At 60.2% G+C, this 25,551-nt stretch overlaps 1 protein-coding gene across 15 annotated transcripts in view; it reads left to right on the forward strand.

Annotated features, from left to right (window-relative positions):
• The window catches only part of LOC135879486 (transcription factor COE3-like), an 82,418-nt gene that overhangs the window by 31,749 nt on the left and 25,118 nt on the right, over positions 1-25,551 (forward strand). For all 15 annotated transcript variants that reach the window (XM_065405484.1, XM_065405490.1, XM_065405485.1 and 12 more), the window contains one exon: positions 19,465-19,546. In XM_065405484.1, the coding sequence (XP_065261556.1) occupies positions 19,465-19,546 (82 nt within the window). The remainder of the gene's footprint in view (positions 1-19,464; positions 19,547-25,551) is intronic.

Below are 25,551 nucleotides of genomic sequence, written 5' to 3' on the forward strand. Positions count from 1 at the left end.
CCGTACGGCACTCCTGGTAATACCCCCCAGAATATAGTTGCCGCCTTTGGAACTGCCTCGTGCTCGTGTGTGATCCACTGGAGCCCCCTGCCCCTCTCCAGCGATACGGCTGCCTGGGCGCTTGGTTTTCCCTCCCCCCTTCCCCGCATCCGTGTTAGTGCGTGTGTGCTAGTGCGTGTGTGTGTCTGGGTCTGTGTGCGTGTGTCTGTGTGCAATAACGATCCCCTGTCTGTCTCCTTCCCCCCTTTCTCCCTCCGAGGGCTGGAGAATGGGCTGGGAAGAAAGGCCCTTCCCGGCGGCGATGGGGAAGCGCTGATAGCGCGGTGACATTTCTCCGGGTTTTGTCTGTCTCGATAGCATCTGATGTGTCCTGTTGAGGCTGGAGCAGCAGGGACAGAGCCTGTCACTCAGCCGGCAGCCAGGGAGCCAGCAGCTGGGAGGAGAGAAAAGGGGCTCCCAGGGCAGCAGACGAGATTAGAAGGAGAAGAATCAAACCCATTACAGCCAGTCCGCACACCCATTGTGTGCACGGCCTTTCATCCTCCCCTCCCCTGCCCGCCTTCACCCCTGGAGCCCCAGTGCGGGGCCTCGGAGGGCTGGGGAGGGTGGTTTGGACAGGGAGGTTGTGGGCCCTCCTGGGGAGGGCACTCTGGCTGGCTGGCTGTCCCTATACACGTCTGTCTGTCCATCTACCTGATCCTCTCCTTTCATCCGCTCTCTGTTGCCCTGGTGTGAATCCAGGGGAGCTCGGTGGAAGCACTGGGGGTAACAGGGATTGGGTCTGAGCCCCAGGTTTGCATTGCCCCCGTCAGCGCAGGTTTGTAGCACGTAGCTAAAGCCAGAAGAGCTGCCCGAGGCAGCAGCAGGCCTCCCCTGCGCTGGCCACGGAGCCTGTCCAGGCTGCCTCTTCGGGCCGGCGTGACCGGAGGGGTCAGTGCCGGGGCGGGGCTCCTGGAGAGGGGAGGGAACGGGCAGTGGCAGACAGGGCCCTGTGCGTTCAGAGCACTTTGCCAGGGCAAGGGCAGCCGACCAGCCTGCAGGAGCAGATCCGACCCCTCTGGGTAGTGTCTGCCCGTCCCTTTAACGGCGAGCGAGGTGCCGGGCACCTTTAAGCCGAAGGCGCCAGCGAGGGGCCGGCTGGGAGCTATTGTTCCTGCAGGGAGCATTGTGCTGAGAGTGCCAGGAGTCAAATTGGCTTTTCCCAGCCTGTGCAAACATCACCCGCCTTCCCTGGCCAGGCATTTCATCCCTGCACAAAGGAGCCCAGCGGCTCAGGGCCCTCGAATGGAGGGGGGCCGGGCCGGGCTGTCTGGGGAAATAGGAGGCTGCAGTGACATTGACGGACGGGCCCATTAGATGGAGTGGACGGGGAGCGTGCTCCGGGGAGGCGGCTGGAGACAGGCGGTTAGGTCTGAGGCTGCGGCGGGATAGGGCAGCTGCAGCGGCGGCTTGTGCAGGGGTCTCACCCCACGGAGCTGGCAGGTGATAGACCCTGGGTGTGCGACGGGCGGTGCCCGCACCCGGGACACTGTGTCCATTCCGGGGCTGTCCGGCAGGCGGCAGGGCAGAGGCGAGCAAGGCCGGCCTGTGGCCCGGTGGCTGTTCCATCGTTGCTGCCCCAGGGGCACGGTGCTGGGGCCGGTAGCGATGGTGCAGACACAGCCTTAGCCAGGGACCCGAGGGCGCGGGTGAGAGTCCCGTGAGCCGAGCCAAGCTGAGTAACACTGCAGGGGCCGGAGTGGGGCGAGAGGCCCTGCCGTCTCCACGTGGGACGCTGGCTGTGACTCGCTATGGGAGCTGAAAAGCCGTCTCCGAGCGGCTGGTCGTGGACGGCGTTGTCCTAGGGGTACTTTGTATTGGGCACCCGGTGGGGCAGAGCCTGCGTCGTCCTCTGGGCTGGGAAATCACCCCATGCATTGTACGGGTTACTGCCATTTGAGTAACGCCAATAAGCAGTAGCTTGTGACTTCCTCCATTCGTGCCACAGATAACCCTCTACAGAGCTGCCCAGCTCCCTGGCCCCGTCACTGCAGGATCTGAACCCCCCTAGCCTTCGAAATAACCATCTCTCTCTCCCTCCCGAGTGTGCAAGTGAAACAACTTGCTTAGTTAAGGGGGCATCTCTGGTTCATTTGAGTGGGGGTGTGGGAAGGGGGGCTGGGGGTGTGGCGGTGGGCGAGTGTCTGGGGGGATGGCTGTGGGGGTGTGTCTGGGTGTGAAGAATTTATTGAAGAAATGAATGAGCCATTTGGGTCTTCCCAGGCTGTGGCCTCTTCTCTCTAGTGGCAGGGAGTTCCACAGTCAAGGCCGATATGTCTTTTGCCTCCACTACTCCCCTTGGCAGACTGTTCCAGAACTTCACTCCTCTGATGGTTAGAAATCTTCGTCTAATTTCAAGTCTAAACTTCCTGATGGCCAGTTTATATCCATTTGTTCTTGTGTCCACATTGGTACTGAGCTTAAATAATTCCTCTCCCTCCCTGGTATTTATCCCTCTGATATATTTGTAGAGAACAATCATATCCCCCCTCAGCCTTCTTTTGGTTAGGCTAAACAAGCCAAGCTCTTTGAGTCTCCTCTCATAAGACAGGTTTTCCATTCCTTGGATCATCCTTCTCTGAACCTGTTCCAGTTTGAATTCATCCTTCTTAAACCTGGGAGGCCAGAACTGCACACAATATTCCAGATGAGGTCTCACCAGTGCCTTGTATAACGGTACTAACACCTCCTTATCTCTACTGGAAATACCTCGCCTGATACATCCCAAGACCGCATTAGTTTTTTTCATGGCCATATCACATTGGCGGCTCATAGTCATCCTGTGATCAACCAATACTCCAAGGTCCTTCTCCTCCTCTGTTACTTCCAACTGATGCGTCCCCAGCTTATAACAGTAATTCTTGTTATTAATCCCTAAATGCATGACCTTGCACTTTTCACTATTAAATTTCATCCTATTACTATTACTCCAGTTTACAAGGTCATCCAGATCTTCCTGTATGATATCCCAGTCCATCTCTGTATTAGCAATACCTCCCAGCTTTGTGTGATCTGCAAACTTTATTAGCACATTCCCATTTTTTGTGCCAACGTCAGTAATAAAAAGATTAAATAAGATTGGTCCCAAAACCGATCCCTGAGGAACTCCACTAGTAACCTCCTTCCAGCCTGACAGTTCACCTTTCAGTATGACCCATTGTAGTCTCCCCTTTAACCAGTTCCTTATCCACCTTTCAATTTTCATATTGATCCCCATCTTTTCCAATTTAGCTAATAATTCCCCATGTGGAACCCTATCAAATGCCTCACTGAAATCGAGGTAAATTAGATCCACTGCGTTTCCTTTGTCTAAAAAATCTGTTACCTTCTCAAAGAAGGAGATCAGGTTGGTTTGTCACGATCTACCTTTTGTAAAACCATGTTGTATTTTGTCCCAATTACCATTGATCTCAATGTCCTTAACTACTTTCTCCTTCAAAATTTTTTCCAAGATCTTGCATACTACAGATGTCAAACTAACAGGCCTACAGTTACGCGGATCACTTTTTTCCCCTTTCTTAAAAAAAGGAACTATGTTAGCAATTCTCCAGTCGTGTACGGTACAACCCCTGAGTTTACTGATTCATTAAAAATTCTTGCTAATGGGCTTGCAATTTCATGTGCCAGTTCCTTTAATATTCTTGGATGAAGATTATCTGGGCCCCCCGATTTAGTCCCATTAAGCTGTTTGAGTTTGGCTTTTACCTCGGATGTGGTAATATCTACCTCCATATCCTCATTCCCATTTGTCATCCTACCATTATCCCTAAGCTCCTCATTAGCCTCATTAAAGACTGAGGCAAAGTATTTGTTTAGATATTGGGCCATGCCGAGATTATCCTTAACTCCACTCCATCCTCAGTGTTTAGTGATCCCACTTCTTCCTTCTTTGTTTTCTTCTTATTTATATGGCTATAGAACCTTTTACTATTGGTTTTAATTCCCTTTGCAAGGTCCAACTCTACATGGCTTTTGGCCTTTCTCACTTTATCCCTACATGTTCTGTAGAGACAGGTCCCTCTCTGGGCCCTCCCAGAGCTGCCTGCACAGACAGGAAAACACTCCGGCGTGGCAGTGGGGTGAAGCGATCCCAGGTGACGAGGAGAAAGGCAGTGGCGGTTACACGCATTGAAAACGTAACCTAGCAGATCCAGTCTTTGTCCACGACGGTTTCTCTCACCCCCAGGCTCCTTTCCAGCTTTCACCGGCCTGGCCAGGACCCGTCCCGGCCAGGACCCGTCCCAGAGAACAAGTCGCTTAGTTCCAGTGTTGGCCAAGGTGGAGGGTAAAGACGGAGTCTCTCTGTCCCTCGTATCTCCAGGGTCCGGGCACGGGACGCGGTGCTGGTGCTGTGGGTAGGGGCGAAGCGTCAGACACTCCGGAGTGGTGTCCTCGGTTCCTAGAACAGCTGCTCCTATGGTCTTTCCCAGTCTGGAAGATCAGAATGTCACGCTCCCGGCCCCATCTGGTGTACGGCCCTCGGGTGCCAGGGCCCCTGTCCCCGTCTGCTGTACGGCCCTCGGGTGCCAGGGCCCCTGTCCCCGTCTGGTGTACGGCCCTCGGGTGCCCAGGGCCCCTGTCCCCGTCTGGTGTACGGCCCTCGGGTGCCAGGGCCCCTGTCCCCGTCTGGTGTATGGCCCTCAGGTGCCAGGGCCCCTGTCCCCATCTGGTGTATGGCCCTCAGGTGCCCAGGGCCTCAGCCTGGGTCCCAGTGAGGCCCCGTGTGCACAGGACAGAAAGCACCAGCCCTGGCACTGACGGGCCCCCTTGTCAGCAGCCGCGGCCCTGAGGCCAAGGACTGAATGGCCTGAGGAGACTGAGCTGCTGTCTTGCCCCTGCAGGGCAGGGCTGATGGGTGGCTCGGGGTGTGGCTGGGCATGCGTCTCCCTGTCCCTCTCACCGTGCTGGGCTCCAGCCTCCAGCACTGTCCATCCTAAACCTCCCATCAGCCCAGCCTGGGGGCAGGCTGCATGGGAGACCCTCTGAATACCTGCTAGCTTCATCCAGGCGATCCCCGCCTGGCGGCCCAGGGGAGCAGCCTCGTGCTGCTGTCATTGCTGGTGGCTGCCGGGTGACCTGAGCACCTGGCAAGCCATTGCTTTCCCGACTTGGACCCGTGCGAATGAGACGTGGGCCAGCTGGGGGAGGAGATGGAGTCGAGCGCCTGCCCACCACAGCCTCCATGGGAAGATGCTCCCAGCTGACCGGAACTGGATTTCCGACTCCCACCCCCCTTCCCTCTTTGTTCTGAGTCAAGTGGATGCTGGTGGGTCTCTGGACACCACGACACACAATAACAGCAGCAGCGTCTTCTGCGAAGGGGAGGTCCTGCAGGGGGACTCAGGAGTTCAGCGTTGGATTCCCAGTTCCCTTGTCACCATGCTGCAGTTCCCGGTGTCCGGCGGGGTCCTGGCCGCCCAGGACGTGGGAAGAGAAAAGCTCAAATGGCTCTGAAGTGCTTGGTACTGTGGCAATGGGAGCCGTCGAAGCGCGGGATAGACGGATCTGCACCTTCATCCCGGAGGAGGGACGCTGGTGGTGGATGAGCCGCATCCATAAACCCTCTCCAGGAACGTCCACGCCGACAGCCAAGCTTCGTGTTCTCGGCCCGTGAGCCCTGGGGTGATGGCATCTGAACCTCACTGGTGTTCCTGGGACAAGAGCTACCGAGAGCCTGCTCACGCTGGCTGGGCTTGCCCGCTGTAACCAGTCCGGGAGCAGAGACATGACCATGTGGTTGTCTGGCCAGTCACAAAGAACCGGTGCAACTCAGAGCTGGAAGACTAGAAGTGCCCACGAGAATCCTTGGAGTGAATAAAACCATTCGAAAAGATGAGTCTGATGAGGAATCAATGAGAGGAAATTGCACCTTGTCCATAGGCGTAGCAGAACCGCAGGATCCTCAGGGATCACACCTCGCAGCCACCAGTGAAATGCAGCCACTGCTGAGCTGGAACGTGCTATGAAACCGCCTCGAACAGGAAAGGAAGAATCCCAAGAAGACAGGAGCTGGGTTTTGGCCAAGACGTGGGTTGATATCCCTGCTCTTGGGATCTGTCAGGGCACAAAGTGGTTGGTGGGGTGGTCATTTCCAGCACAACGTCCACCAAACCCCTGCCGGCCTTAGGGACATCACTGTGGCTGTCTGCCACTGCTGGTCCCATGGGAGAGGCTCTGGGATCCCTGATGTGTTCTCTTGGCCTTTCGCCTTCCCACCGGCGCAGAGACAAAACCCTCTGCTCTCCCTGGGGGACGCCATCCCATCTTCCCCCCACTCGCCATCTCCCGCCCTCACTCCGCCATCTCCACCTCGCCCTCTCCCTCCGGACACTGCTTCCAAGGCATTGTTGACTGGGGACATTTTGGTCTCTCCTGACAGACAAGAGACTCTGTATTGTCTCCTGTGTTGAAGACGCCGAGTTCCCTTCGGGGCAGGCCAGGGCAGGGGGGAGCCGCCTGACCCATCTCTTGTTTTGCATCAGACTCTCTCTTCCCAGGTCCAGATTTCTCTGCAATGTCACTGCATCATTACCAGTTCCTCCCCCCGCCCCCCATCTCCATCTGGCTGTTCTGGCTTCTCCCTCTTCCCCACCAGCTTCTTCATCTCTGCGCCATCCTCCTCCTCTTTCCCGCTGCACCTCCCCTCTCCTGGCGAATGAACGTTGGGTCTGGGGCCAGAGGGGCTCAGTGCATGGGGCCGGGGTTTCCTGGGGGAGACGGGAGCCTCTGGCAGATCTGTAGGGGTCAGGGTCTCGGACCTCTAGGAAGGCCTAACAGTGAAGCAAACTGCCCTTAGGGGTCCCCCCCCCGTGCCCCCCCAACACCCGCTGTGTAGCCTAAGGGGCCTTTCCTCCACCAGGGCTGTTCCCCCCCAGCAACACTCCCTGTCCCCAGACCGCTGTGCCCAGAGCCCTGCTTGGGGTGGGGGCAGCTGTGCAGGCTGAGGCTTGGGCTCCTCTCTGACCCCCTGGAGGAGCCAAGGCCACGTGCCGCTGGGCTAGCCACGAGGGGGGCTCCGACAGCAGCCAAGGCCCAGCCCTGGGTTCCAGGCGAGAGCCGGGAAGGTCCGGGTCTGGTTTGGTTCCAGTTCCCAGGGCGTTCAGTTCTGCTCTGCGGGCCCCACTCCGGCTGCACAGGCCCGGCCCAGCAGTAATGCCCCTGTAGGCGAGGGGCCCGGCCCGGCCCTGATTCCCCCGTAGCTCAGGAGCCAGGCCTGGCGGTGATTCCCTCATAGGCGAGGGGCCCAGCCCAGTGGTGAATCCCCCGTAGGGGAGGGGCCTGGCCTGGCCGTGAATCCCCGCCTAGGCAAGGGGCCCAGCCCGGCAGCAATTCCCCCATAAGCGATGGGCCTGGCCCGGCAGCGATTCCCCCGTAGTTTGAGGGGCCCAGCGGTGAGTCCCCTATAGGTGAGGGGCCCGGCGGTGATTCCCCCGTAGGTGAGGGGCCCGGCGGTGAATCCCCTGTAAGCGAGGGGCCCGGCCCGGCCCTGATTCCCCCGTAGTTCGAGGGGCCCGGCGGTGAGTCCCCCGTAGGCGAGGGGCCCGGCGGTGAATCCCCTGTAAGCGAGGGGCCCGGCCCGGCCCAGCGGTGATTCCCCCGTAGGCGAGGGGCCTGGCGGTGAATCCCCTGTAAGCGAGGGGCCCGGCAGTGATTCCCCCGTAGTTCGAGGGGCCCGGCGGTGAGTCCCCCGTAGGCGAGGGGCCCGGCGGTGAATCCCCTGTAAGCGAGGGGCCCGGCCTGGCCCTGATTCCCCCGTAGTTCGAGGGGCCCGGCGGTGAGTCCCCCGTAGGCGAGGGGCCCGGCGGTGAGTCCCCCGTAGGCGAGGGGCCCGGCGGTGAATCCCCTGTAAGCGAGGGGCCCGGCCCGGCCCAGCGGTGATTCCCCCGTAGGCGAGGGGCCCGGCGGTGAATCCCCTGTAAGCGAGGGGCCCGGCCCGGCCCTGATTCCCCCGTAGTTCGAGGGGCCCGGCGGTGAGTCCCCCGTAGGCGAGGGGCCCGGCGGTGAATCCCCTGTAAGCGAGGGGCCCGGCCTGGCAGTGATTCCCCCGTAGTTCGAGGGGCCCGGCGGTGAGTCCCCCGTAGGCGAGGGGCCCGGCGGTGAATCCCCTGTAAGCGAGGGGCCCGGCCCGGCCCTGATTCCCCCATAGTTCGAGGGGCCCGGCGGTGAGTCCCCCGTAGGCGAGGGGCCCGGTGGTGAATCCCCTGTAAGCGAGGGGCCCGGCCCGGCCCGGCGGTGATTCCCATGCAAACCAGATGGGGAAATGTTCCAGCTGCAAGAAGCTCTCCTGGCTCTGCCTGCGCCCACACGTATTCTTTGCCCGGCTCCAGCCCCTGCGGCCCGGCGGGAAGGACGCTCCATGGCCAAAGGGCTGGCGCAGCCCTCGGCCTCGCACTGCTAGGCCTTCCCCGGGAGGCTACAGCGTTCCCCAGCAGGGCAGGGCTCCGGAACTCCTCCGGCCGCTGGCCCTTCCAGGGTGTCTGACTCGCTGCCCCTTGGGAGGCTGGGGCGTCTCAGTTCCTTGCTCCTCTTCCCGGCCGCATGCCTCCCTCTTTCATCCCCCTTGCGCCCCGCACTGGTGCTCAGGGCCCTGTGGGGCAGGGATCCCTGTTGGGCCCCTCCTGCTGGGCGGACTCCCCGCCTCTTGTTTGGTGGTAACGCTGTGGAGAAGGACCATGTAAACCACTAACCTGGAGCTTGTGAGCGTGGGGCTGTACGCTTGGGGCAGCAGAAAGGCGAGATGCTGAGCGAAAGGGCGTTTCCCTAAAAGGTCTCTTCAAATAAAGCCGGGCCCCTTATTTTTCACTCGGGTCTCCCTTCGTTCCATCCAGCATCGGTGGTCACCATCTCTCCTTCCAGCCTCCTCTCTCTCCCCGCCCCTCTCCGTCCATCCCTCCCCCTCCCCGGCCTTGTTCAGGTCAGCTGGGGGGCAAGGATCTCCCCAGCCCCCCCCTTCCTCCAGCCTCCCTTCCCCTTTCCGCCCTGCTCCCGCGTTCCCTGATGCCCAGCCCCACTGGTTTAGAGGGCCCGATAAGTGCCCTATCAACATGTTAATCAAATTACTTAGGAGCTAAAATTGACGCTTTTCATTAATTATACAAGATTATTCTAATTGCAAATTCAAATTTATGCGCTCGGAACAGAAGGTGTTCGGCAGCGTTGCTGGGAATTTGCATATTAAATGGGGAGTGTTGTGCATTATAGATGCTAATGTATGCACATTGTCTTTATTTTTAACTCCCGGGCCCATATGCGCGGCTGCCGCTTAAGGAGGTGAAGAAGTCCGACGTGGTTTTACTATTATTTTTCCCCCCTCTCCTCTTAGTCAAAGTCGGCGGTGCTGGAGGGGGGTGGGAGCAGCCATGTGGGGGTTCATTGGGGGATCAGAGCTCACTTGCTTGCTGTCAATCTTGGATCCTTCCCGGGATAGGGAGGGGGAATAGTGTCCCCCTCACCGCATTTCCATGTTCCTTCCTTTCTTTGATTACCACCTGGGACGATGGCTGGGCCTCCTAGAAACGGGATCCTTACTTAGGTGCCCTTCTCCCTTTCTGTCGCTCTGTCTTCCACGTTCTCACGCTCTTGGAGGTTATCTCCTGGACCGATTAGCCTCAAAGGCTGGGTTATTTCTTTAATTTGAACGGGAGACACGACGAGAGAGATTTTCTCTCTTTCCTTCTTTTGATTCCCCGAGACAGTTTTGTATTTTCAGTGCATTTAGTTGGACTGATGGACTTTTCCCGGGGAGGAATCGCCCGCTTGCCTGGACCCTGCCTCCCGCTGGCGTGGGGGAGAGCCACGCACACAGGGCGAGACAGTCCTGATTGAACGCAGGAGGGTGGTTGCAGCTCGGGGAGATGCCATGTGTGTAAGGTTGAGACTGTCTTAGAGGTGCTGTCCAGGCCGGGGGCAGAGCTCGAGCCATTCTAGTGTGGGCACGGAGGAGCTCCAGCATGTGTTTTCATGTGGGTGCTACAGGTTCTGGAGTGTCTCCTATGGGGTTCTAGAGCAGCAGTGTGTGCTAAGGTCTCTAGATCATGGTTCTAAAGCTGCGGCATGCGCCCAGGGTTCTAGAGCATGGTTCTAGAACAGCGGTGCACACTGCGGGGTCTGGAGATGGTTCTAGATCGGCAGCATGTGCTCGGGGTTCTAGACCACTCTCTCCAGGAGGCAGATTTCCATTCTCTGGGGCTGGAGGTGTAGGACACCTGCTCTTTGCTCTGGGTTTGTCTGAGCTCAGTCTGCGAGGGAACGTTCTTTGGCACAATGTCCTGGCTCAGCGGATGGGGCAGTCCCTCGCTGTACAGCTCTGCTGTGGCCGGGTCTGGATTAGTGCCTCCGGCCGGGTCAGGACGCCACTTGACCAGGGAGATATTGAGAAATGCGGGGGGGGGTTCCGAGAAGAGCCACGGACAAGCTCGGGGGGCTGGAGGGACGGAGTTGTTTGGCTAAGCAATGACTAAAGGAGGGACTTGAGAACTGTCTGCCAGAGCCTGATGGGCAGTAACCCCGGGGGAGAGCTCCGGGGGCAGCAAAGAGGCTCGGGCAGGTGTTCTTTGTATTGTGCTGGGTCCCATTGTGCTGAGCATGGCGCAGAGCTATGCGGAGACGTGGTTCGTGCCACGCAGCTCTCATGGGCTAATTAAAACCAGCCCCTTAGCTGGTGTCGATGGGTGTGGCTGACGTTCCCACTTGCTGGCAGATCGGCCCAGCGGGGGGTGGGAGGGGCGGTGTCCCAGACCACAAAGGGATGGGGAAAGGAGGCTGGGTGGGGCATGCAGGTCTGTCTCCTGCTGATTAATTATTCTTTGTACAGTGGTAGCGCCTAGGAGCCGGCGTCCCAGAGCGGGGCCAGGCACCGGACAGACAGAGCAAAGAGAGAGTCCCTGCCCACAGGCCAGGAACCCACCGGAGGATCCAGCTGGATGGGGGGATACGAGGGAAGGAGGAGCCGATGCTGGGCACCATGTGCCCAGCTTGGTGGTTCCAAGGCATTTCAGAGTGGGGGCGTGGGGGTTTTAAACAGACTAGATAGGGACCGGCAGCCCCCGCCCAGGCTATGCTGCCCTGCCATTATCACAGCAGCTGGGGGGCTCAGCCCAGGACTCCCCACACTGAGGGAGGTTGAGAACAGGTGTTGGGGTCCTGGCCACCCTGCCCTTCCCAGCTGGCTAAATGGGGGGGCTCGATCCTGGCTAACCAGGAGGGGTCACTGGGGGAAAAGGTGACACCCCAGCCTTTGGGAGCGGTGTAGAGCAGCAGAGGGGAGTGGTGTGGTCAGAGCCATGGGCCAGCAAGACGACTGGAGCATGTTGAATGCCTGGAACCTCCTGCAGACCCGAAGCCCCAAGTACCCCAGTGGTGAGACCCGAGCGGCTCTGCCAGCCCCCGCTGGATGGCCCTGTAGAGAGCGGCCACGCCCGAGCGCTCCGGTGTGGGGGCACGCAGGGCGTTGGTGGGACGCTGCTCACGGCAGAGTCTCCCTCTCTCCGCGCTCCGTCCAGCGCTGAGAAACACACGACAAATAGTAACAACCACAGGTGCCTGCAAGCGACGCCCTCCGCGTAGTGCGCCCCCGGGGAATCCGGCAGGCCCCAGGGTCAGGGTCGGGGACGTGGCAGGGATGGGGTGCGCGCGATGGGGCTACGGGAGTGCAGGGTTTGTGGGGAGAGATGGATGTGGGGCGTGGGAGGGCGGGGGCCATAGGGTGCAGTGTGTAGAGATGGGGACTGTAATTAAAGTGCTGGTGGTGGAGTCCTGCTCCTGGCTGCCTTCTGTTTCCTTTCCATCCCCAGCGAGCTCTGGGCCATGGGGCAAAGGGCAGGGAGGGCGGCTCTGGGACTGTAAGCACACCCCTGTGTCCGGGGTCCTGGCTGGGGCTGGGGGCGGCAGCAGACATTGCAGGGGAAAGTGCGAGAGCCCCACAGGAGCAGATGTGGGATAATCTGCCCCCTGCATTCATAGACTCGTAGACAGGCCGGGCTGGAAGGGACCTCGGGAGGTTTACTAGCCCAGCCCCGCGTGCAGAGGCAGGGCCAGGCACACCTAGACCAGCCCTGACAAGTGTTTGTCCAACCTGTTCCTAAACAGCTCCAGTGACGGGGATCCCACAACCCCCCTTGGACGCCTGCTCCAGAGCTTCACTCCCCCGAGAGTCTGACGGCTTTTCCCAATCCCTGACCTAAATCTCCCTGGCTGCAGGTTAAGCCCGTTACTTCTTGTCCTGCCTCCAGTGGACACGGAGAACAATGGATCCCTGTCCCCGTCCCCTTTAGCACAGCCCTGCACAGCTGTCATCAGGTCCCCTTTAGGTGTCTTTCCTCCAGACTAAACCTGCCCCGTGGTTTTAACTTTCCCTCTCAGGTCAGGTTTTCGGAATCTTTTCTCAGTTTTGCTGCTCTTCTCTGGACTCTCCGATTTATCCTCCTCTTTCCTAAGTGTGATGCCCAGAACTGGCCGCAGTGCTCCAGCTGGGGCTCCACCAGTGCTGAGAAGGGCGGGACAGTCATCTTCCATGTCTTACACCCTGGAATATTAGCCCTTCTGGGGACTGCATCCCCTTGGCTCTTATTCAATTTGTGCTCCGCGACAGCCCCCAGAGCCTTGTTAGCAGTGCTGCCGCTAGCCAGCAAGGCCCCAGTTTGTAGCTGGGCGTTTGATTTTCCCTTCCCCACGGAAGTACCTGTGCACTTGTCTTGGTAGAATTTCACCTTGTTGATTTCAGACCAATTCTCTAATTTGTCAGGGTCCTTTTGAATCCTCATCCTGTCCTCCAAAGTGCTTGTAACCCCTCCCAGCTTGGCGTCAGCCACAGATCTGATACCCATCCCTTCTACTCCATTGTCCAAGTCATTACTGATTAGTACCAGGCGTGGGACTGAGCCCGGCAGGACCCCACCAGATGGGCCCTCCCAGTTTGACAGCAAACCATTGACAGCTCCTCTTTCATCCACTTCACAGTCATTCAATCTAAAGCACGTTTCCCTAATTTCCTTAGGAGGATGTCCCGTGGGACTGTGCCAAAAGGACTGAAATCAGGATAAAAGAACAGGAGTACTTGTGGCACCTTAGAGACTAACAAATTTATTAGAGCATAAGCTTTCGTGGGCTACAGCCCACTTCTTCGGATGCATAGCCCACGAAAGCTTATGCTCTAATAAATTTGTTAGTCTCTAAGGTGCCACAAGTACTCCTGTTCTTTTTGCGGATACAGACTAACACGGCTGCTACTCTGAAACCTGAAATCAGGATGTATCATGTCTGCTGGTCCCCCCAATCCACTGACCCAGTAACCTGCCAGAGAACAAATTAGGCTGCTTTGGCATGATTTGTTCTTGACAAAGCCGTACTGGCTCTTCCTGATTGATCAATAATTTGTCCCAGTATCTTGCCAGGTATCAAAGTTAGTCTGTAACATCCCGGTTCTCTTTCTCCCCCGTTGTAAAGACTGTTTGCCCATCTCCAGTTCTCTGGGACCTCACCCGTCCTGCCTGAGTTCTCGAAGACCATCTCCAACGCTTCCGAGATGGCTTCACCTAGTTCCCAAAGCACCCTTGGGTGGCTTTCCGCAGGCCCTGCCGACGTGACTCCATCGCACTTGAGCACATGCAGAGCTTGGGTAGCTAAGGTTGGCCGAGGCCCTGAAGCAGGAGGTGTAATATCCCTTCCGGAACTTGGGGGGCTAGTTGGGATCACCCGGGATGTTCTTGTCATCCACGGGAAAGTCCAGCCCCTCTGGCTCTTGTCTCCCGGAGGAGAGTGGGGAGAGCTGGAGGCCGGCGGATGACCTGGAGTTGTTCCTGTGGGGCAGGCTCCTTCCTTTCCCATCGTCATTCACATGAGCGGTGATCCCTTGGGGTGTCCCTCGGCCCCAGCCCCCCTGCGATCCTTCGGGGGAGCGTCGCCATCCCAGGGGGCTGCAGGGCCTTGGCACAGACGGGGAGAGGAGTGGGGGTAGCGAGGCCTTGGAGAACCGGCTGCGTTTGCTTTGGGAGCGGGGAGCAGGGGGGAGCTGGCAGAATGATGGGGAATAGGGCTGGGAAAGGCCCGTGTGGTCCCATCTCCTTCAGCTCCTGGGGCCACTGCAGGTGGGTTCATTCTCCCAGGCTGCGTCCTGTCTACTCTGCCATGTCCCAGGGGCCGTCCTCCATTCACAGCCCGACAGACCCCCCCTCCTGCGGCAGCCGGCCGGCTCTCCCAGAGCACCCCGGCCTGCTCCGCCGTGTGCCCAGGCCTGCCAGGAACGGCTACGGTGAGGTGGGTGGGCCGGACACTGCACAGGGAGGGTCGGGCACCCAGGGGAGCAGCCTGCCAGCAAGGGCTCCTGGGCAGGCGCCCACAGCAAGGGGGGAGCGTGCTGGGGGCAGTTACCTGGGGGGGGGGTTACTTTACTGAGAGCCTTTCCCTGTGTCCAGCCCTGGGGAAAGGCGCCAGGCTGCCAGGACAGGGGTGGGGCCAGCTCCCCCCACATGCCCTGGCAACGGGCCCCTAGGACAGGGGCTGCATCCCCAGGGCCTGTCCCGCTGATGGGGGGGGGCAGGAGGTACCCGTGGTCTTTGAGGTGCAGCCGCCCGTCCCATTGGGAGCCAAACTGAGACCCCCCACTCGTCCCCTCAGGTGACAGGCCCCGTCCCCCGAGCCATCCAGTCCCCCCGACCTCTGCTAAGGCGAGCCTGGTGCAGCCAGCATGGGGTGCTCGCGGGGCCCAGGGGTCCCTGTACCTGGGGGGGGGGCGCTGGGTACAGGGCTGGCACCGGGCCAGGGAACAGCTGTGACCTGGCCCCCGCTGCCCCTCTGACGCCGCCTGGCTCCTGCGGGTGTCCCAGAGACGCCCCGAGTCTCCGGCTCGCCGCAGTGACCCCAGCTCCTCTCTGCCCCTCCCCTGCACTCCACACTCGCTGCTCAATCAGCAGCTAATGGGGCTGCTGCTAAGTGGGCTCCTTCCCGCTGCGGCTCCTCTCGGCTGAGTCAACCCCCCTCCCCCATCTGCCCCTCCGCCAGCCCCCCTTCCTGCCCCGTCCTTCACGGTCCCCTGGCCGCATCCCCCTTCCTCTCCTCACCTCCTTTCCCCACAGTCTGCTCTGCTCCCCTGCCCCAACTCTGCCCCCTTCCCGGCAGTGGGGCAGGAGCAGGAGGAGGGCTGGGACGGGGGTGGGGGAACAGCTAGGGTTGGAGCAAGGTGGGATTGAGGAGCATTAGCAGAGCTGGGGGGGCAGATGGGCTGGGATAGCAGGGGCTGTGGGTCGGGATTGGGGGGGGATTGGCAGGGCTGGGATAGCAGAGGCTGTGGGTCAGGATTGGGGGGGGATTGGCAGGGCTGGGATAGCAGAGGCTGTGGGTCGGGATTGGGGGGATCGGCAGGGCTGGGGGGTGCAGACAGACTGGGACAGCAGGGGCTGCAGGTTGGGACAGGGAGGTTTGGCAGGGTTTGAGGGAGCCCAGGGCTGGGATAGCAGAGGCTGCGGGTCGGGATTCAGGGGGATCGGCAGGGCTGGGGGGTGCAGACAGACTGGGACAGCAGGGGCTGCAGGTTGGGACAGGGAGGTTTGGCAGGGTTTGAGGGAGCCCAGGGCTGGGATAGCAGAGGCTGCGGGTCGGGATTCAGGGGGATCGGCAGGGCTGGGGGGGCAGACGGGCTGGGATAGCAGGGGCTGCGGGTCGGGATGGGGGGATCATCAGGGATGGGATAGCAGAGGCTGCGGGTTGGGATTGGGGGGGATCAGCAGGGCTGTGGAGGGCAGACAGGCTGGGATAGCAGGGGCTGCGGGTCGGGATTCGGGGGGATCGGCAGGGCTGGGGGGTGCAGACAGGCTGGGACAGCAGGGGCTGCGGGTCGGGACCGGGGGGGGCCCAGGGCTGGGATAGCAGGGGCTGCAGGTCGGGATTCAGGGGGATCGGCAGGGTTTGGGGGAGCCCAGGACTGGGGCTGCGGGTCGGGATTGGGGGGATCGGCAGGGCTGGGGGAGCCCAGGGCTGGGGTAGCAGGGGCTGTGGGTCGGGACGGGGGGGATTGGCAGGGTTTGGGGGAGCCCAGGGCTGGGGTAGAGGGGCTGTGGGTCAGGATTGGGGGCACAGCAGTGAGGCAGGGGTGCCCAAGGCTGAAAGACTCGGGGCTGCCGGTGTGGAGTGGGGGGAAGCGGGGAGCAGCCCAGGGTCCCAGACCTAGCCCTTCCCTCCGTGGAAGCTGCTGGGCTTGTGCACATGGGACGGGATAGCAGGGCCCCGGGAGACACGTCCTGATCGGTGAACTCCCAGCCCCCGCGCTGCAAAGGGGGGGCCGCGCTCCCAGCCTCACATAGCCCTGGCCACGGTAACCCCTGGGGGCGGAGAGCAGAGCCCTGATCCACAGCTCGTGTGCACACACACGCACACACACACACGCACGCACATCCCCACGTGCATACACACCCACGTGTGCACACACATCCACACCCACATGCACACACACGCGCACACACCCCCACGCACGCACACCCCCACACACAGACACACGTGCACACACACCCCCATGCATGCACCCCCCCACGCACAGGTGCACACACCCCCATGCACGCACACATGCACACACATGTGCACACGCCCCCCATGCGCGCACACACACACCCCCTATGTGCACACACACACGTGCACACACACACACACGTGCACGCGCCCCCCCCATTCACACACGCACAGGGCTCCCCCCAGCACACTCCCTGTATTAACACCCGGGTGGTGCCACTGCTGAGTGGAGAGGGGAGCTGGCCCCTGTAGCCAGGCAAAGCTCCTGCTCCCAGCCCTGGCCTTTTGTGCCCTCTCGCTCCCAGCTGCGGGTGCTGACAGCGGGCTCCTAACGCCAGCCCCGGGCACTGGCAGGGGCAACCCCCCCGCAGCCAATCAAGCCTGGAGGCGGAGCAGACCTACCAGGCCCGTATCCTGGGGCCAAGGGGGGAGCGAGCGCCCGGTGTCACACCCATTGGGTGTGGGGGGGTCTGGAAGGAATCGCTGCCGGGGTCCTGGGCCCGTGGCTGGTCCTCGGGTGAGTCTAGGGGGCTCCAGGGTCCCCGTGCCTCCCCAGGTACAGGGGCTGCTCCCTGCTTGTGTCTGGCTCAGCGGGGGGCCATGGAGTGACGGCCGTGACGGGGGCTGCCTGCAGTGGGGGCACGGTGCCCTGGCTGGGGTGTGTGTGTGCGGATTGATTTATTGGGGGAGCAGGTAGAATCCCTGGGTGTCTAGCTGTATGTGTGGGTCGGTCCTGGGGTGTCCGGGTGTCTGGCTGTGCGTGTGGGTAGGCCCCGGGGCATCCGGCTGTGCATCAGTAGGTCCTGAGGTGTCTGGCTGTGTTGGGGGATAGGTCCCAGAGTGTCTGGGTGTTTGTAGGTCCCAGGGTGTCCAGCTGTGTGTGGCGGTAGGTCCCGGGGAGTCCGGCTGTGGGGGGGGGTAGGTCCCAGGGAGTCCGGCTGTGGGGGGGGGTAGGTCCCAGGGTGTCTGGGTGTTGGTAGGTCCCGGGTGTCTGTCTGTGCATTTGGGTAGGTCCCAGGGTGTCTGGCTGTACATCGATAGGTCCTGGGGTGTCCGGCTGTGCATGGCGGTAGGTCCCAGGGTGTCTGGGTGTTGGTAGGTCCCGGGTGTCTGTCTGTGCATTTGGGTAGGTCCCAGGGTGTCTGGCTGTACATCGATAGGTCCTGGGGTGTCCGGCTGTGCGTGGCGGTAGGTCCCGGGGTGTCCAGCTGTGCATGTGGGTAGGTCCCGGGGTGTCTGGCTGTGCATGTGGGTAGGTCCGGGATGTCTGGCTGTGCATGGCGGTAGGCCCCAGAGTGTCCGGGTGTGTTGGTAGGTCCCTGGGCATCCGGCTGTGCGTGTGGGTAGGTCCCGGGGTGTCCAGCTGTGCATGGCGGTAGGTCCCAGGGTGTCTGGGTGTTGGTAGGTCCCGGGTGTCTGTCTGTGCATTTGGGTAGGTCCCAGGGTGTCTGGCTGTACATCGATAGGTCCTGGGGTGTCCGGCTGTGCGTGGCGGTAGGTCCCGGGGTGTCCAGCTGTGCATGGCGGTAGGTCCCGGGCTGTCCGGCTGTGCGTGTGGGTAGGTCCCGGGTCATCTGGCTTTGCGTGGCAGTAGGTCCCGGGGCGTCCGGCTGTGTGTGGCGGTAGGTCCCGGGGCATCCGGCTGTGCGTGGCGGTAGGTCCCGGGGCGTCCGGCTGTGCGTGGTGGTAGGTCCCGGGGTGTCTGGCTGTGCGTGTGGATAGGTCCCAGGCATCCGGCTGTGCATGTGGGTAGGTCCCGGGGTGTCCGGCTGTGCGTGGCGGTAGGTGCCAGGGTGTTCCCCTCCTATGCCAGCCCCTGCACGTTCGCTGCTGCAGCCCATTAATAATTGACGGCGTGATGGCGATTACGGGGCCTGTACAAGCGTCCTGAATATTTCATCAGGCCGCGATGCTGCTGGGAATGGATGGGGCTCAGCACAGGCTGTTCCCTGCTGCTGCCTCGGCTTCTCCCTGGGGGGCCGGGCTGGGCTGCCCCACACTCCTGGACTCCTCTCCCCTTCTCTGGCCCCGCACATGCACCCCCCAGCCCCTCTCACGCCTGGGGCTCTCACCCCCTGCTGTCCAGGCTGCTCCTCCGGGGAGCGTCCTACAGCAGCCAAGGGAAATGGCTGGGCCCCCACAGCCCTCGGCAGCGCAACCCACTCTCCCCTCCCCCCAGGGCTCCTGGGTCCCCCGGCTCGGGTTCCCTGATCGATCGGCTCTGCAGCAATCAAGCCCATTTGCTGCCTGCCGCCAGGGCGGGCTCAGGTGACGATCGATACCCAGAGCGGCCGGGGAGAAGCCGCTGGCAGGGCCAGCCCGGCGCTCGCCGGCAGAGATGGCTGGAGCCGTGTTCGTAGGGACCGACGGGCCGCGGGCGGGCGGGGGCGGCTGCACACGGGAGTTGGGGCGGGGGCGCTCTAGCCGGGTGCTGGGGGCGCTGCTGTGGGAGAGGAGTGTGTGGTGGTTCGTGCAGCCAGCCACGGGTCTGCCAGCCCTCGCCACCCCCCCACCGCTGTCTGACCAGCCGCCCGAGCTTGCTGCCCGCCTGGGGGGCGGAGGAGAGACCTGGCCTGGCATCCCGCCTGGCCTGCACGGCCCCCACCAGGAAGCCAGGGCCCTGGGAATGGGGCTGGTTCCCCATGTCACCCCAAGGGCACTGGCCTGGTCCCAGTCGTCTCCCCGGGACATCCCCACCCCACGGCCCAGGGGGAGAGACACCCAGGGCTTGGTGGGGGGAGCGGGCTCTGCCCCTGCTCGGTGGGCACGGATCTCCCTAGGGGCCATGTGGGATGGGGCAGGCAGGGTGGGATGGGAGGAGATGTGTTGGGGAGGAATGGGGGGTGAAGCCATAGGCTGGGGGACCAGTAGGACAGCCCCCTCCACACACACACATTAAATATCTGGATTTCTCCTCTTTTCTCTCAGATTTTTCCTCAAGTTCTTCCTCAAGTGCAACCAGAACTGCCTGAAGAATGCGGGGAACCCCCGGGACATGCGCCGCTTCCAGGTGAACCCCCTCCCCCCGGGACAGCGGCCCCGGCCCAGCAGCTCGGCATTGTATCTCAGGCGCCGGGGCTGGGGATGGATAGCGGGGGCTCGGTCAGGCCTCCAGCCAGGCCCCCGCTGCCCGCCCCCTGGGTGGGGGAAAAGAGGGCGTCGGGCTGGGGAAGGGCCCCATGGGCCCCCCAGGAGGCAGCTACGAGCGCAGCCTGGGCCGGGCCTGGTGGGGAAGGGCACAACCCCGGGGTGTTCCTGGCACTGAGATCTGGGGGTGTGGAGGCGGCGGGTTGGGGGGTCCGTCGCTCTGGCCATGGCTGGACCAGGTCTGGCGGAGGAGAGGTGCCCTGGCTCGCGGGGGCAGGGGCCTGGCTGCCTTCTCCGTCTCTGCTCCCCTTGGCCGGTTGCCTGGGGGGCGGCTGACTGGCTCAGCCCGTGCCCCGCGTTGGAGCTCAGGGGCTGGAGGGAGACCAGTCCTGTCTCTGGGCAGTAACCGGTCAGGGGGGGCACATCTGAGTCCCCGGCTGCTCAGCCTCCTCTCGGCCCGCAGCGAGGGGAGAACCCCGCTCCCCCAGGGGATCCCCGCGGTCTGACGTGACCAGGCCTGTGTCCTCGCTCATTGCAGAGACTGCAGCTAGGCCCGCTCTGGGGACCCCCGGAGAGCCAGCACATGTGGGGCTGGGAATGATGGGTCCTCTGCTCTCCGGGCCATAGCCGGCTCCTCTCGCCAGCACCAAACCCACCAATAGATCCACGCAGCGACGACTCCCGGCCTGCACGCGGCCCGGCAGCAGGGAGGGGGTTAAAACCCACCGCAGGACCAGCTGACAAATCCCATCAGGGCCATTCCCTCGTTCCCCGGGCCAGCTGGGACGCTGTGGCCCCGTTACCCCCTGGCCGAGGTGGAGTCCTGGGGCTTGGGGGGCAGGACTTTGGCTCTGATTCTAACCAGGCTCGGAGCAAAGTGAAGCGAGATACAGCGCCCTCTCGCTGGGTCTCCCCCATTGCTGGCTGTGTGCACCGGGCGCAGCCCCAGGGAACACGCTGGCCGGCCGAGAGCCCCACCGGAGCGGGATTCGGTTCTCCGCTCTCGGGGGGGTTGGTCACCGCCACCTCTGAGCGCCTGAGAGCTGTAGGAGTTTCTGAAGGGCCTAGGGGAGTTGGGAGCGACCCCCCCCCCCCCCCCCCCGGAGTGACTCCACTGTCTGATCTCACTGGATTCTGGCACCGTTGCTCTCCTTGGAGCTGCTTACCTGCCCCCTCGCCCCAGCCCAGACGGAAGCAGCGAAAAGCGGCACCTTCCCCCTTCCATTAGCCCCTCGGCTGGCTCAGTGCAGCAGCTGGCGGGGTGCCCAGCTGTCTGGGGGGGGTGGTTTGGGGATGTCTCTGTCTCTGCTGCTCGTGGCGTTACATGGGGTCGGAGGGCAGCATTGCGGCGTTGGAGGCAGAGGCAGTCGCCGCTGTGCCCGGCGGGCCGTTCTCCAGGGTGGGGAGGGGGTTTGTCTGTCTGCCTGTCCCCTCTGAGCAGTGCCAGAGTGATTCTGACATTGGAGACCATGTGAATACCCAGCCTGGCACCATTGCCAGCTCCTGGGGGCATCGGCGGGCCTGCCAGTCCAGGGCACCGCAGAGTCTTGGGAGCCGTGTGTCCGAGGCCCCAGCTGTGCTCCCAAGCTCACCGGACTGAGCCGCGTTGTGCCGAGTGGCTGTGCCCCCCCCCCCCCCCCGCAGGAATGGGCAGTCGGGAAGCTGGATTCTGGAGGGACCAGGGCTTTGGCCAAGGCGTGCTGCTGTGGTTCGTTGGGTAGGACGGGGGCAGGCAATTGTATTGGACACCCTGGGGCAGCTGTTCCTGTTCTACCATCCGCACTGTGTCAGACAGCCAGGGAGCTGTAACCCCGAAGTGTTCGCTGGTATCTCTCGTCCTCCATTCTTCTGCAGTTCTCACATTTCACAGATGGGGAAACTGAGGCACGAAAAGTTAAGTGACTTACAGTCGCCCACAGTGCAGTGGCAGAGCCAGGGCCCACTGTGCGTAGCGTCACCGTTCCCTGTTGGCTCTCCCAGCCAGAGGGGTACATACCCTCATCACAGCGCCCCCCGTTGTATCACAGGGCGAGGGCTCGTTAGCAGGAGAACAGCCCTGCATCTCTCCCAGGTACGCCAGCCCTGCCCCTGCATCGCTTCGCAAGCCCCCTCTGGCCTGCCATGCCCAGCTCCCCCGTGGTGCCCGGCGGGTGCAGCTCGGCAGGCGGAGGTGGCGGCTCTGGCCCGTCTCCCCAGCTCACACCCAGCGCGGCGCCTTCATTAGGGCCTCTCGGAAAGATATGATAATTGTGACATTTTTACATGATTAACAACCCATCCAATTTGCATAGCGCCGCGGCTCCTGGGAGAGCAGCCAAGCCCGCCACCCCGACGAGCCAGCGAGTAGGTGGGGGCAGGGAGGAGACCTGGCAGCCAGGCTGGGGGCTGGAGCTGGCCCGGCCCCCTCGGCCCCTGGAACGCTGACCCTGGTGTAACGAAGCAGCCTTTGGCCGGACACTCCTCAGAGTATCAATTCAGGACAAATTGCTTAGAGCAGGGCAGTTACAGCCCAAAGCTGGGTGTCCTTTGCACACCAAACCAGCCAGACAGAGAGGACTTCGGTCTCACCCCACTGGCTAACCACAAGTCACACAAGCAATTCCCTTAGACACTCCAGTTTCCCAGTATCACCACCAGTGCCACTCGTTATGGGGACGAATGGTTATGAAAACCAAGACCCCAGTAAAAGAAAAAGGTTCTCCTGATCCCAAAGGACCAAGCCCCAGACCCAGGTCAATATACAAGTCAGATCTTACCCACAAATCACACTGTTGCCAATCCTTTAGAATCTAAAATCTAAAGGTTTATTCATAAAAAGAAAGAAATATAGATGAGAGCTAGAATTGGTTAAATGGAATAAATTCCATACAGTAATGGCAAAGTTCTTGGTTCAGGCTTGTAGCAGTGATGGAATAAACTGCAGGTTCAAATCAAGTCTCTGGAACATCCCCAGCTGGGATGGGTCCTCAGTCCTTTGTGTAGAGCTTCCGTTTGTAGCAAAGTCCCTCCAGAGGTAAGAAGCAGGATCGAAGACAAAATGGAGGATCTTCCCAGGGCCTTTTATATTCTCTGCCATGTGGAAGGACCCCTTTGTTCTTACTGTGGAAAATCACAGCAGCAAGGTGGAGTTTGCAGTCACCTGGGCAAGTCACATAGATTCATAGATTCTAGGACTGGAAGGGACCTCGAGAGGTCATCGAGTCCAGTCCCCTGCCCGCATGGCAGGACCAAATACTGTCTAGACATCCCTGATAGACATTTATCTAACCTACTCTTAAATATCTCCAGAGATGGAGATTCCACAACCTCCCTAGGCAATTTATTCCAGTGTTTAACCACCCTGACAGTTAGGAACTTTTTCCTAATGTCCAACCTAGACCTCCCTTGCTGCAGTTTAAGCCCATTGCTTCTTGTTCTATTCTTAGAGGCTAAGGTGAACAAGTTTTCTCCCTCCTCCTTATGACACCCTTTTAGATACCTGAAAACTGCTATCATGTCCCCTCTCAGTCTTCTCTTTTCCAAACTAAACAAACCCAATTCTTTCAGCCTTCCTTCATAGGTCATGTTCTCAAGACCTTTAATCATTCTTGTTGCTCTTCTCTGGACCCTTTCCAATTTCTCCACATCTTTCTTGAAATGCGGTGCCCAGAACTGGACACAATACTCCAGCTGAGGCCTAACCAGAGCAGAGTAGAGCGGAAGAATGACTTCTCGTGTCTTGCTCACAACACACCTGTTAATACATCCCAGAATCATGTTTGCTTTTTTTGCAACAGCATCACACTGTTGACTCATATTTAGCTTGTGGTCCACTATAACCCCCAGATCCCTTTCTGCCGTACTCCTTCCTAGACAGTCTTTTCCCATTCTGTATGTGTGAAACTGATTTTTTCTTCCTAAGTGGAGCACTTTGCATTTGTCTTTGTTAAACTTCATCCTGTTTAACTCAGACCATTTCTCCAATTTGTCCAGATCATTTTGAATTATGACCCTGTCCTCCAAAGCAGTTGCAATCCCTCCCAGTTTGGTATCATCTGCAAACTTAATAAGCGTACTTTCTATGCCAATATCTAAGTCGTTAATGAAGATATTGAACAGAGCCGGTCCCAAAACAGACCCCTGCGGAACCCCACTCGTTATGCCTTTCCAGCAGGATTGGGAACCATTAATAACAACTCTCTGAGTACGGTTATCCAGCCAGTTATGCACCCACCTTGTAGTAGCCCCATCTAAATTGTATTTGCCTAGTATAAATAAATAAAGATATCCTATCTCGTAGAACTGGAAGGGACCTTGAAAGGTCATCAAGTCCAGCCCCCTGCCTTCACTAGCAGGACCAAGTACTGATTTTGCCCCAGATCCCTAAGTGGCCCCGTTGAGGGCTGAACTCACAACCCTGGGTTTAGCAGGCCAATGCTCAAACCACTGAGCTATCCCTCCCTCCATGCATGACTCAGTTCTTTACAGGTAGAGCAGCCATTGCTCACATGCTGCCTTGAATGTTCCCAGGAAAGCTCCTCAGATGTGGATTGGAGTCTCCCAAGGTCTATTGTCAATTAAGAGTTTCTTAATTGGGCACTTCATCTGAAAATTCCTTTCTCAAGAAGCTGATCAAATGCTTCACTGGTGCTACTTAGAATCAAACACATTGAGATACAAGTACATAGATAATATTCATACTTCAAATACAGAAATGATACACACATACAGACAGCATCATCCTAACCAGCAAACTACAACCTTTTCAAAGACACCTCACTTGACCTCCCTTGTACAAGATTTAGTGCCACGGGAGGACCTTGGTTACAACAGTGATCTATACGGTCCCAGTTCATGTCCATAACGTCAAGGCTGGCTCCGCAGGGCGCATGGCAGCAGGGGGTTGCCGCGGCTCAGGGTTCAGGCCTGAGAAGCTCCCGTGCCCCAGAACCTCCCTTCTCAGCTTTCCCACAATGCACCGGTGGGTGACATGGGCCATCGCCTAAGTAGCGTCAGACCCTGGTACTTAGCCCCTAGTAATGGCACTTCCCCCTCCGCCCCCCCGAGAGGGCTGGGCCACGGCTGGCATTCAGGGGCCGTGCAGTGCCTCGGACTGCCCCATTGGGGGGCGGGTTCAACCGACGCTGCGATGCAATGGGCTGCCCCATTTGGGGGCGGTTCTAAGGACTCTGTGGTGCGATGGGCTGGCCCATTGAGGGGGTTCCCAAGGACTCTGGTGAGATGGGCTGTCCCGTTTGGGGGGGGGGGGTTCCAAAGACTCTGTGGTGGGATGGGCTGCCCCATTAAGGGGTGGTGCTAAGGACTGTGGTGGGATGGGCTGTCCCGTTTGGGGGGGTTTCCAAGGTCAATATGGTGCAATGGGCTGTCCCATTTTGGGGGGTTTCCAAGGACTCTGTGGTGAGTTGGGCTGTCCCATTTTGAGGGGTTTCCAAGGACAATATGGTGCGATGGGCTGTCCCGTTTGGGGGGGTTTCCAAGGACAATATGGTGCAATGGGCTGTCCCGTTTGGGGGGGTTTCCAAGGACTCTGTGGTGAGATGGGCTGTCCCATTTTGGGGGGTTTCCAAGGACAATATGGTGCGATGGGCTGTCCCGTTTGGGGGGGTTTCCAAGGACAATATGGTGCGATGGGCTGTCCCGTTTGGGGGGGTTTCCAAGGTCAGTATGGTGAGATGGGCTGCCCCATTGAGGGCGTTCCCAAGGACTCTATGGTGAGATGGGCTGTCCCGTTTGGGGGGGGTTCCAAAGACTCTGTGGTGGGATGGGCTGCCCCATTAAGGGGTGGTGCTAAGGACTGTGGTAAGATGGGCTGTCCCATTTTGCGGGGGGTCTAAGGACTCTATGGTGCGATGGGCTGTCCCGTTTGGGGGAGTTTCCAAGGCCAATATGGTGAGATGGACTGCCCCGTTTGGGGGGGTTTCCAAGGCC

Source organism: Emys orbicularis, chromosome 5 (genome assembly GCF_028017835.1).
Source record: "Emys orbicularis isolate rEmyOrb1 chromosome 5, rEmyOrb1.hap1, whole genome shotgun sequence".
Taxonomy (NCBI): Eukaryota; Metazoa; Chordata; order Testudines; family Emydidae; genus Emys; species Emys orbicularis.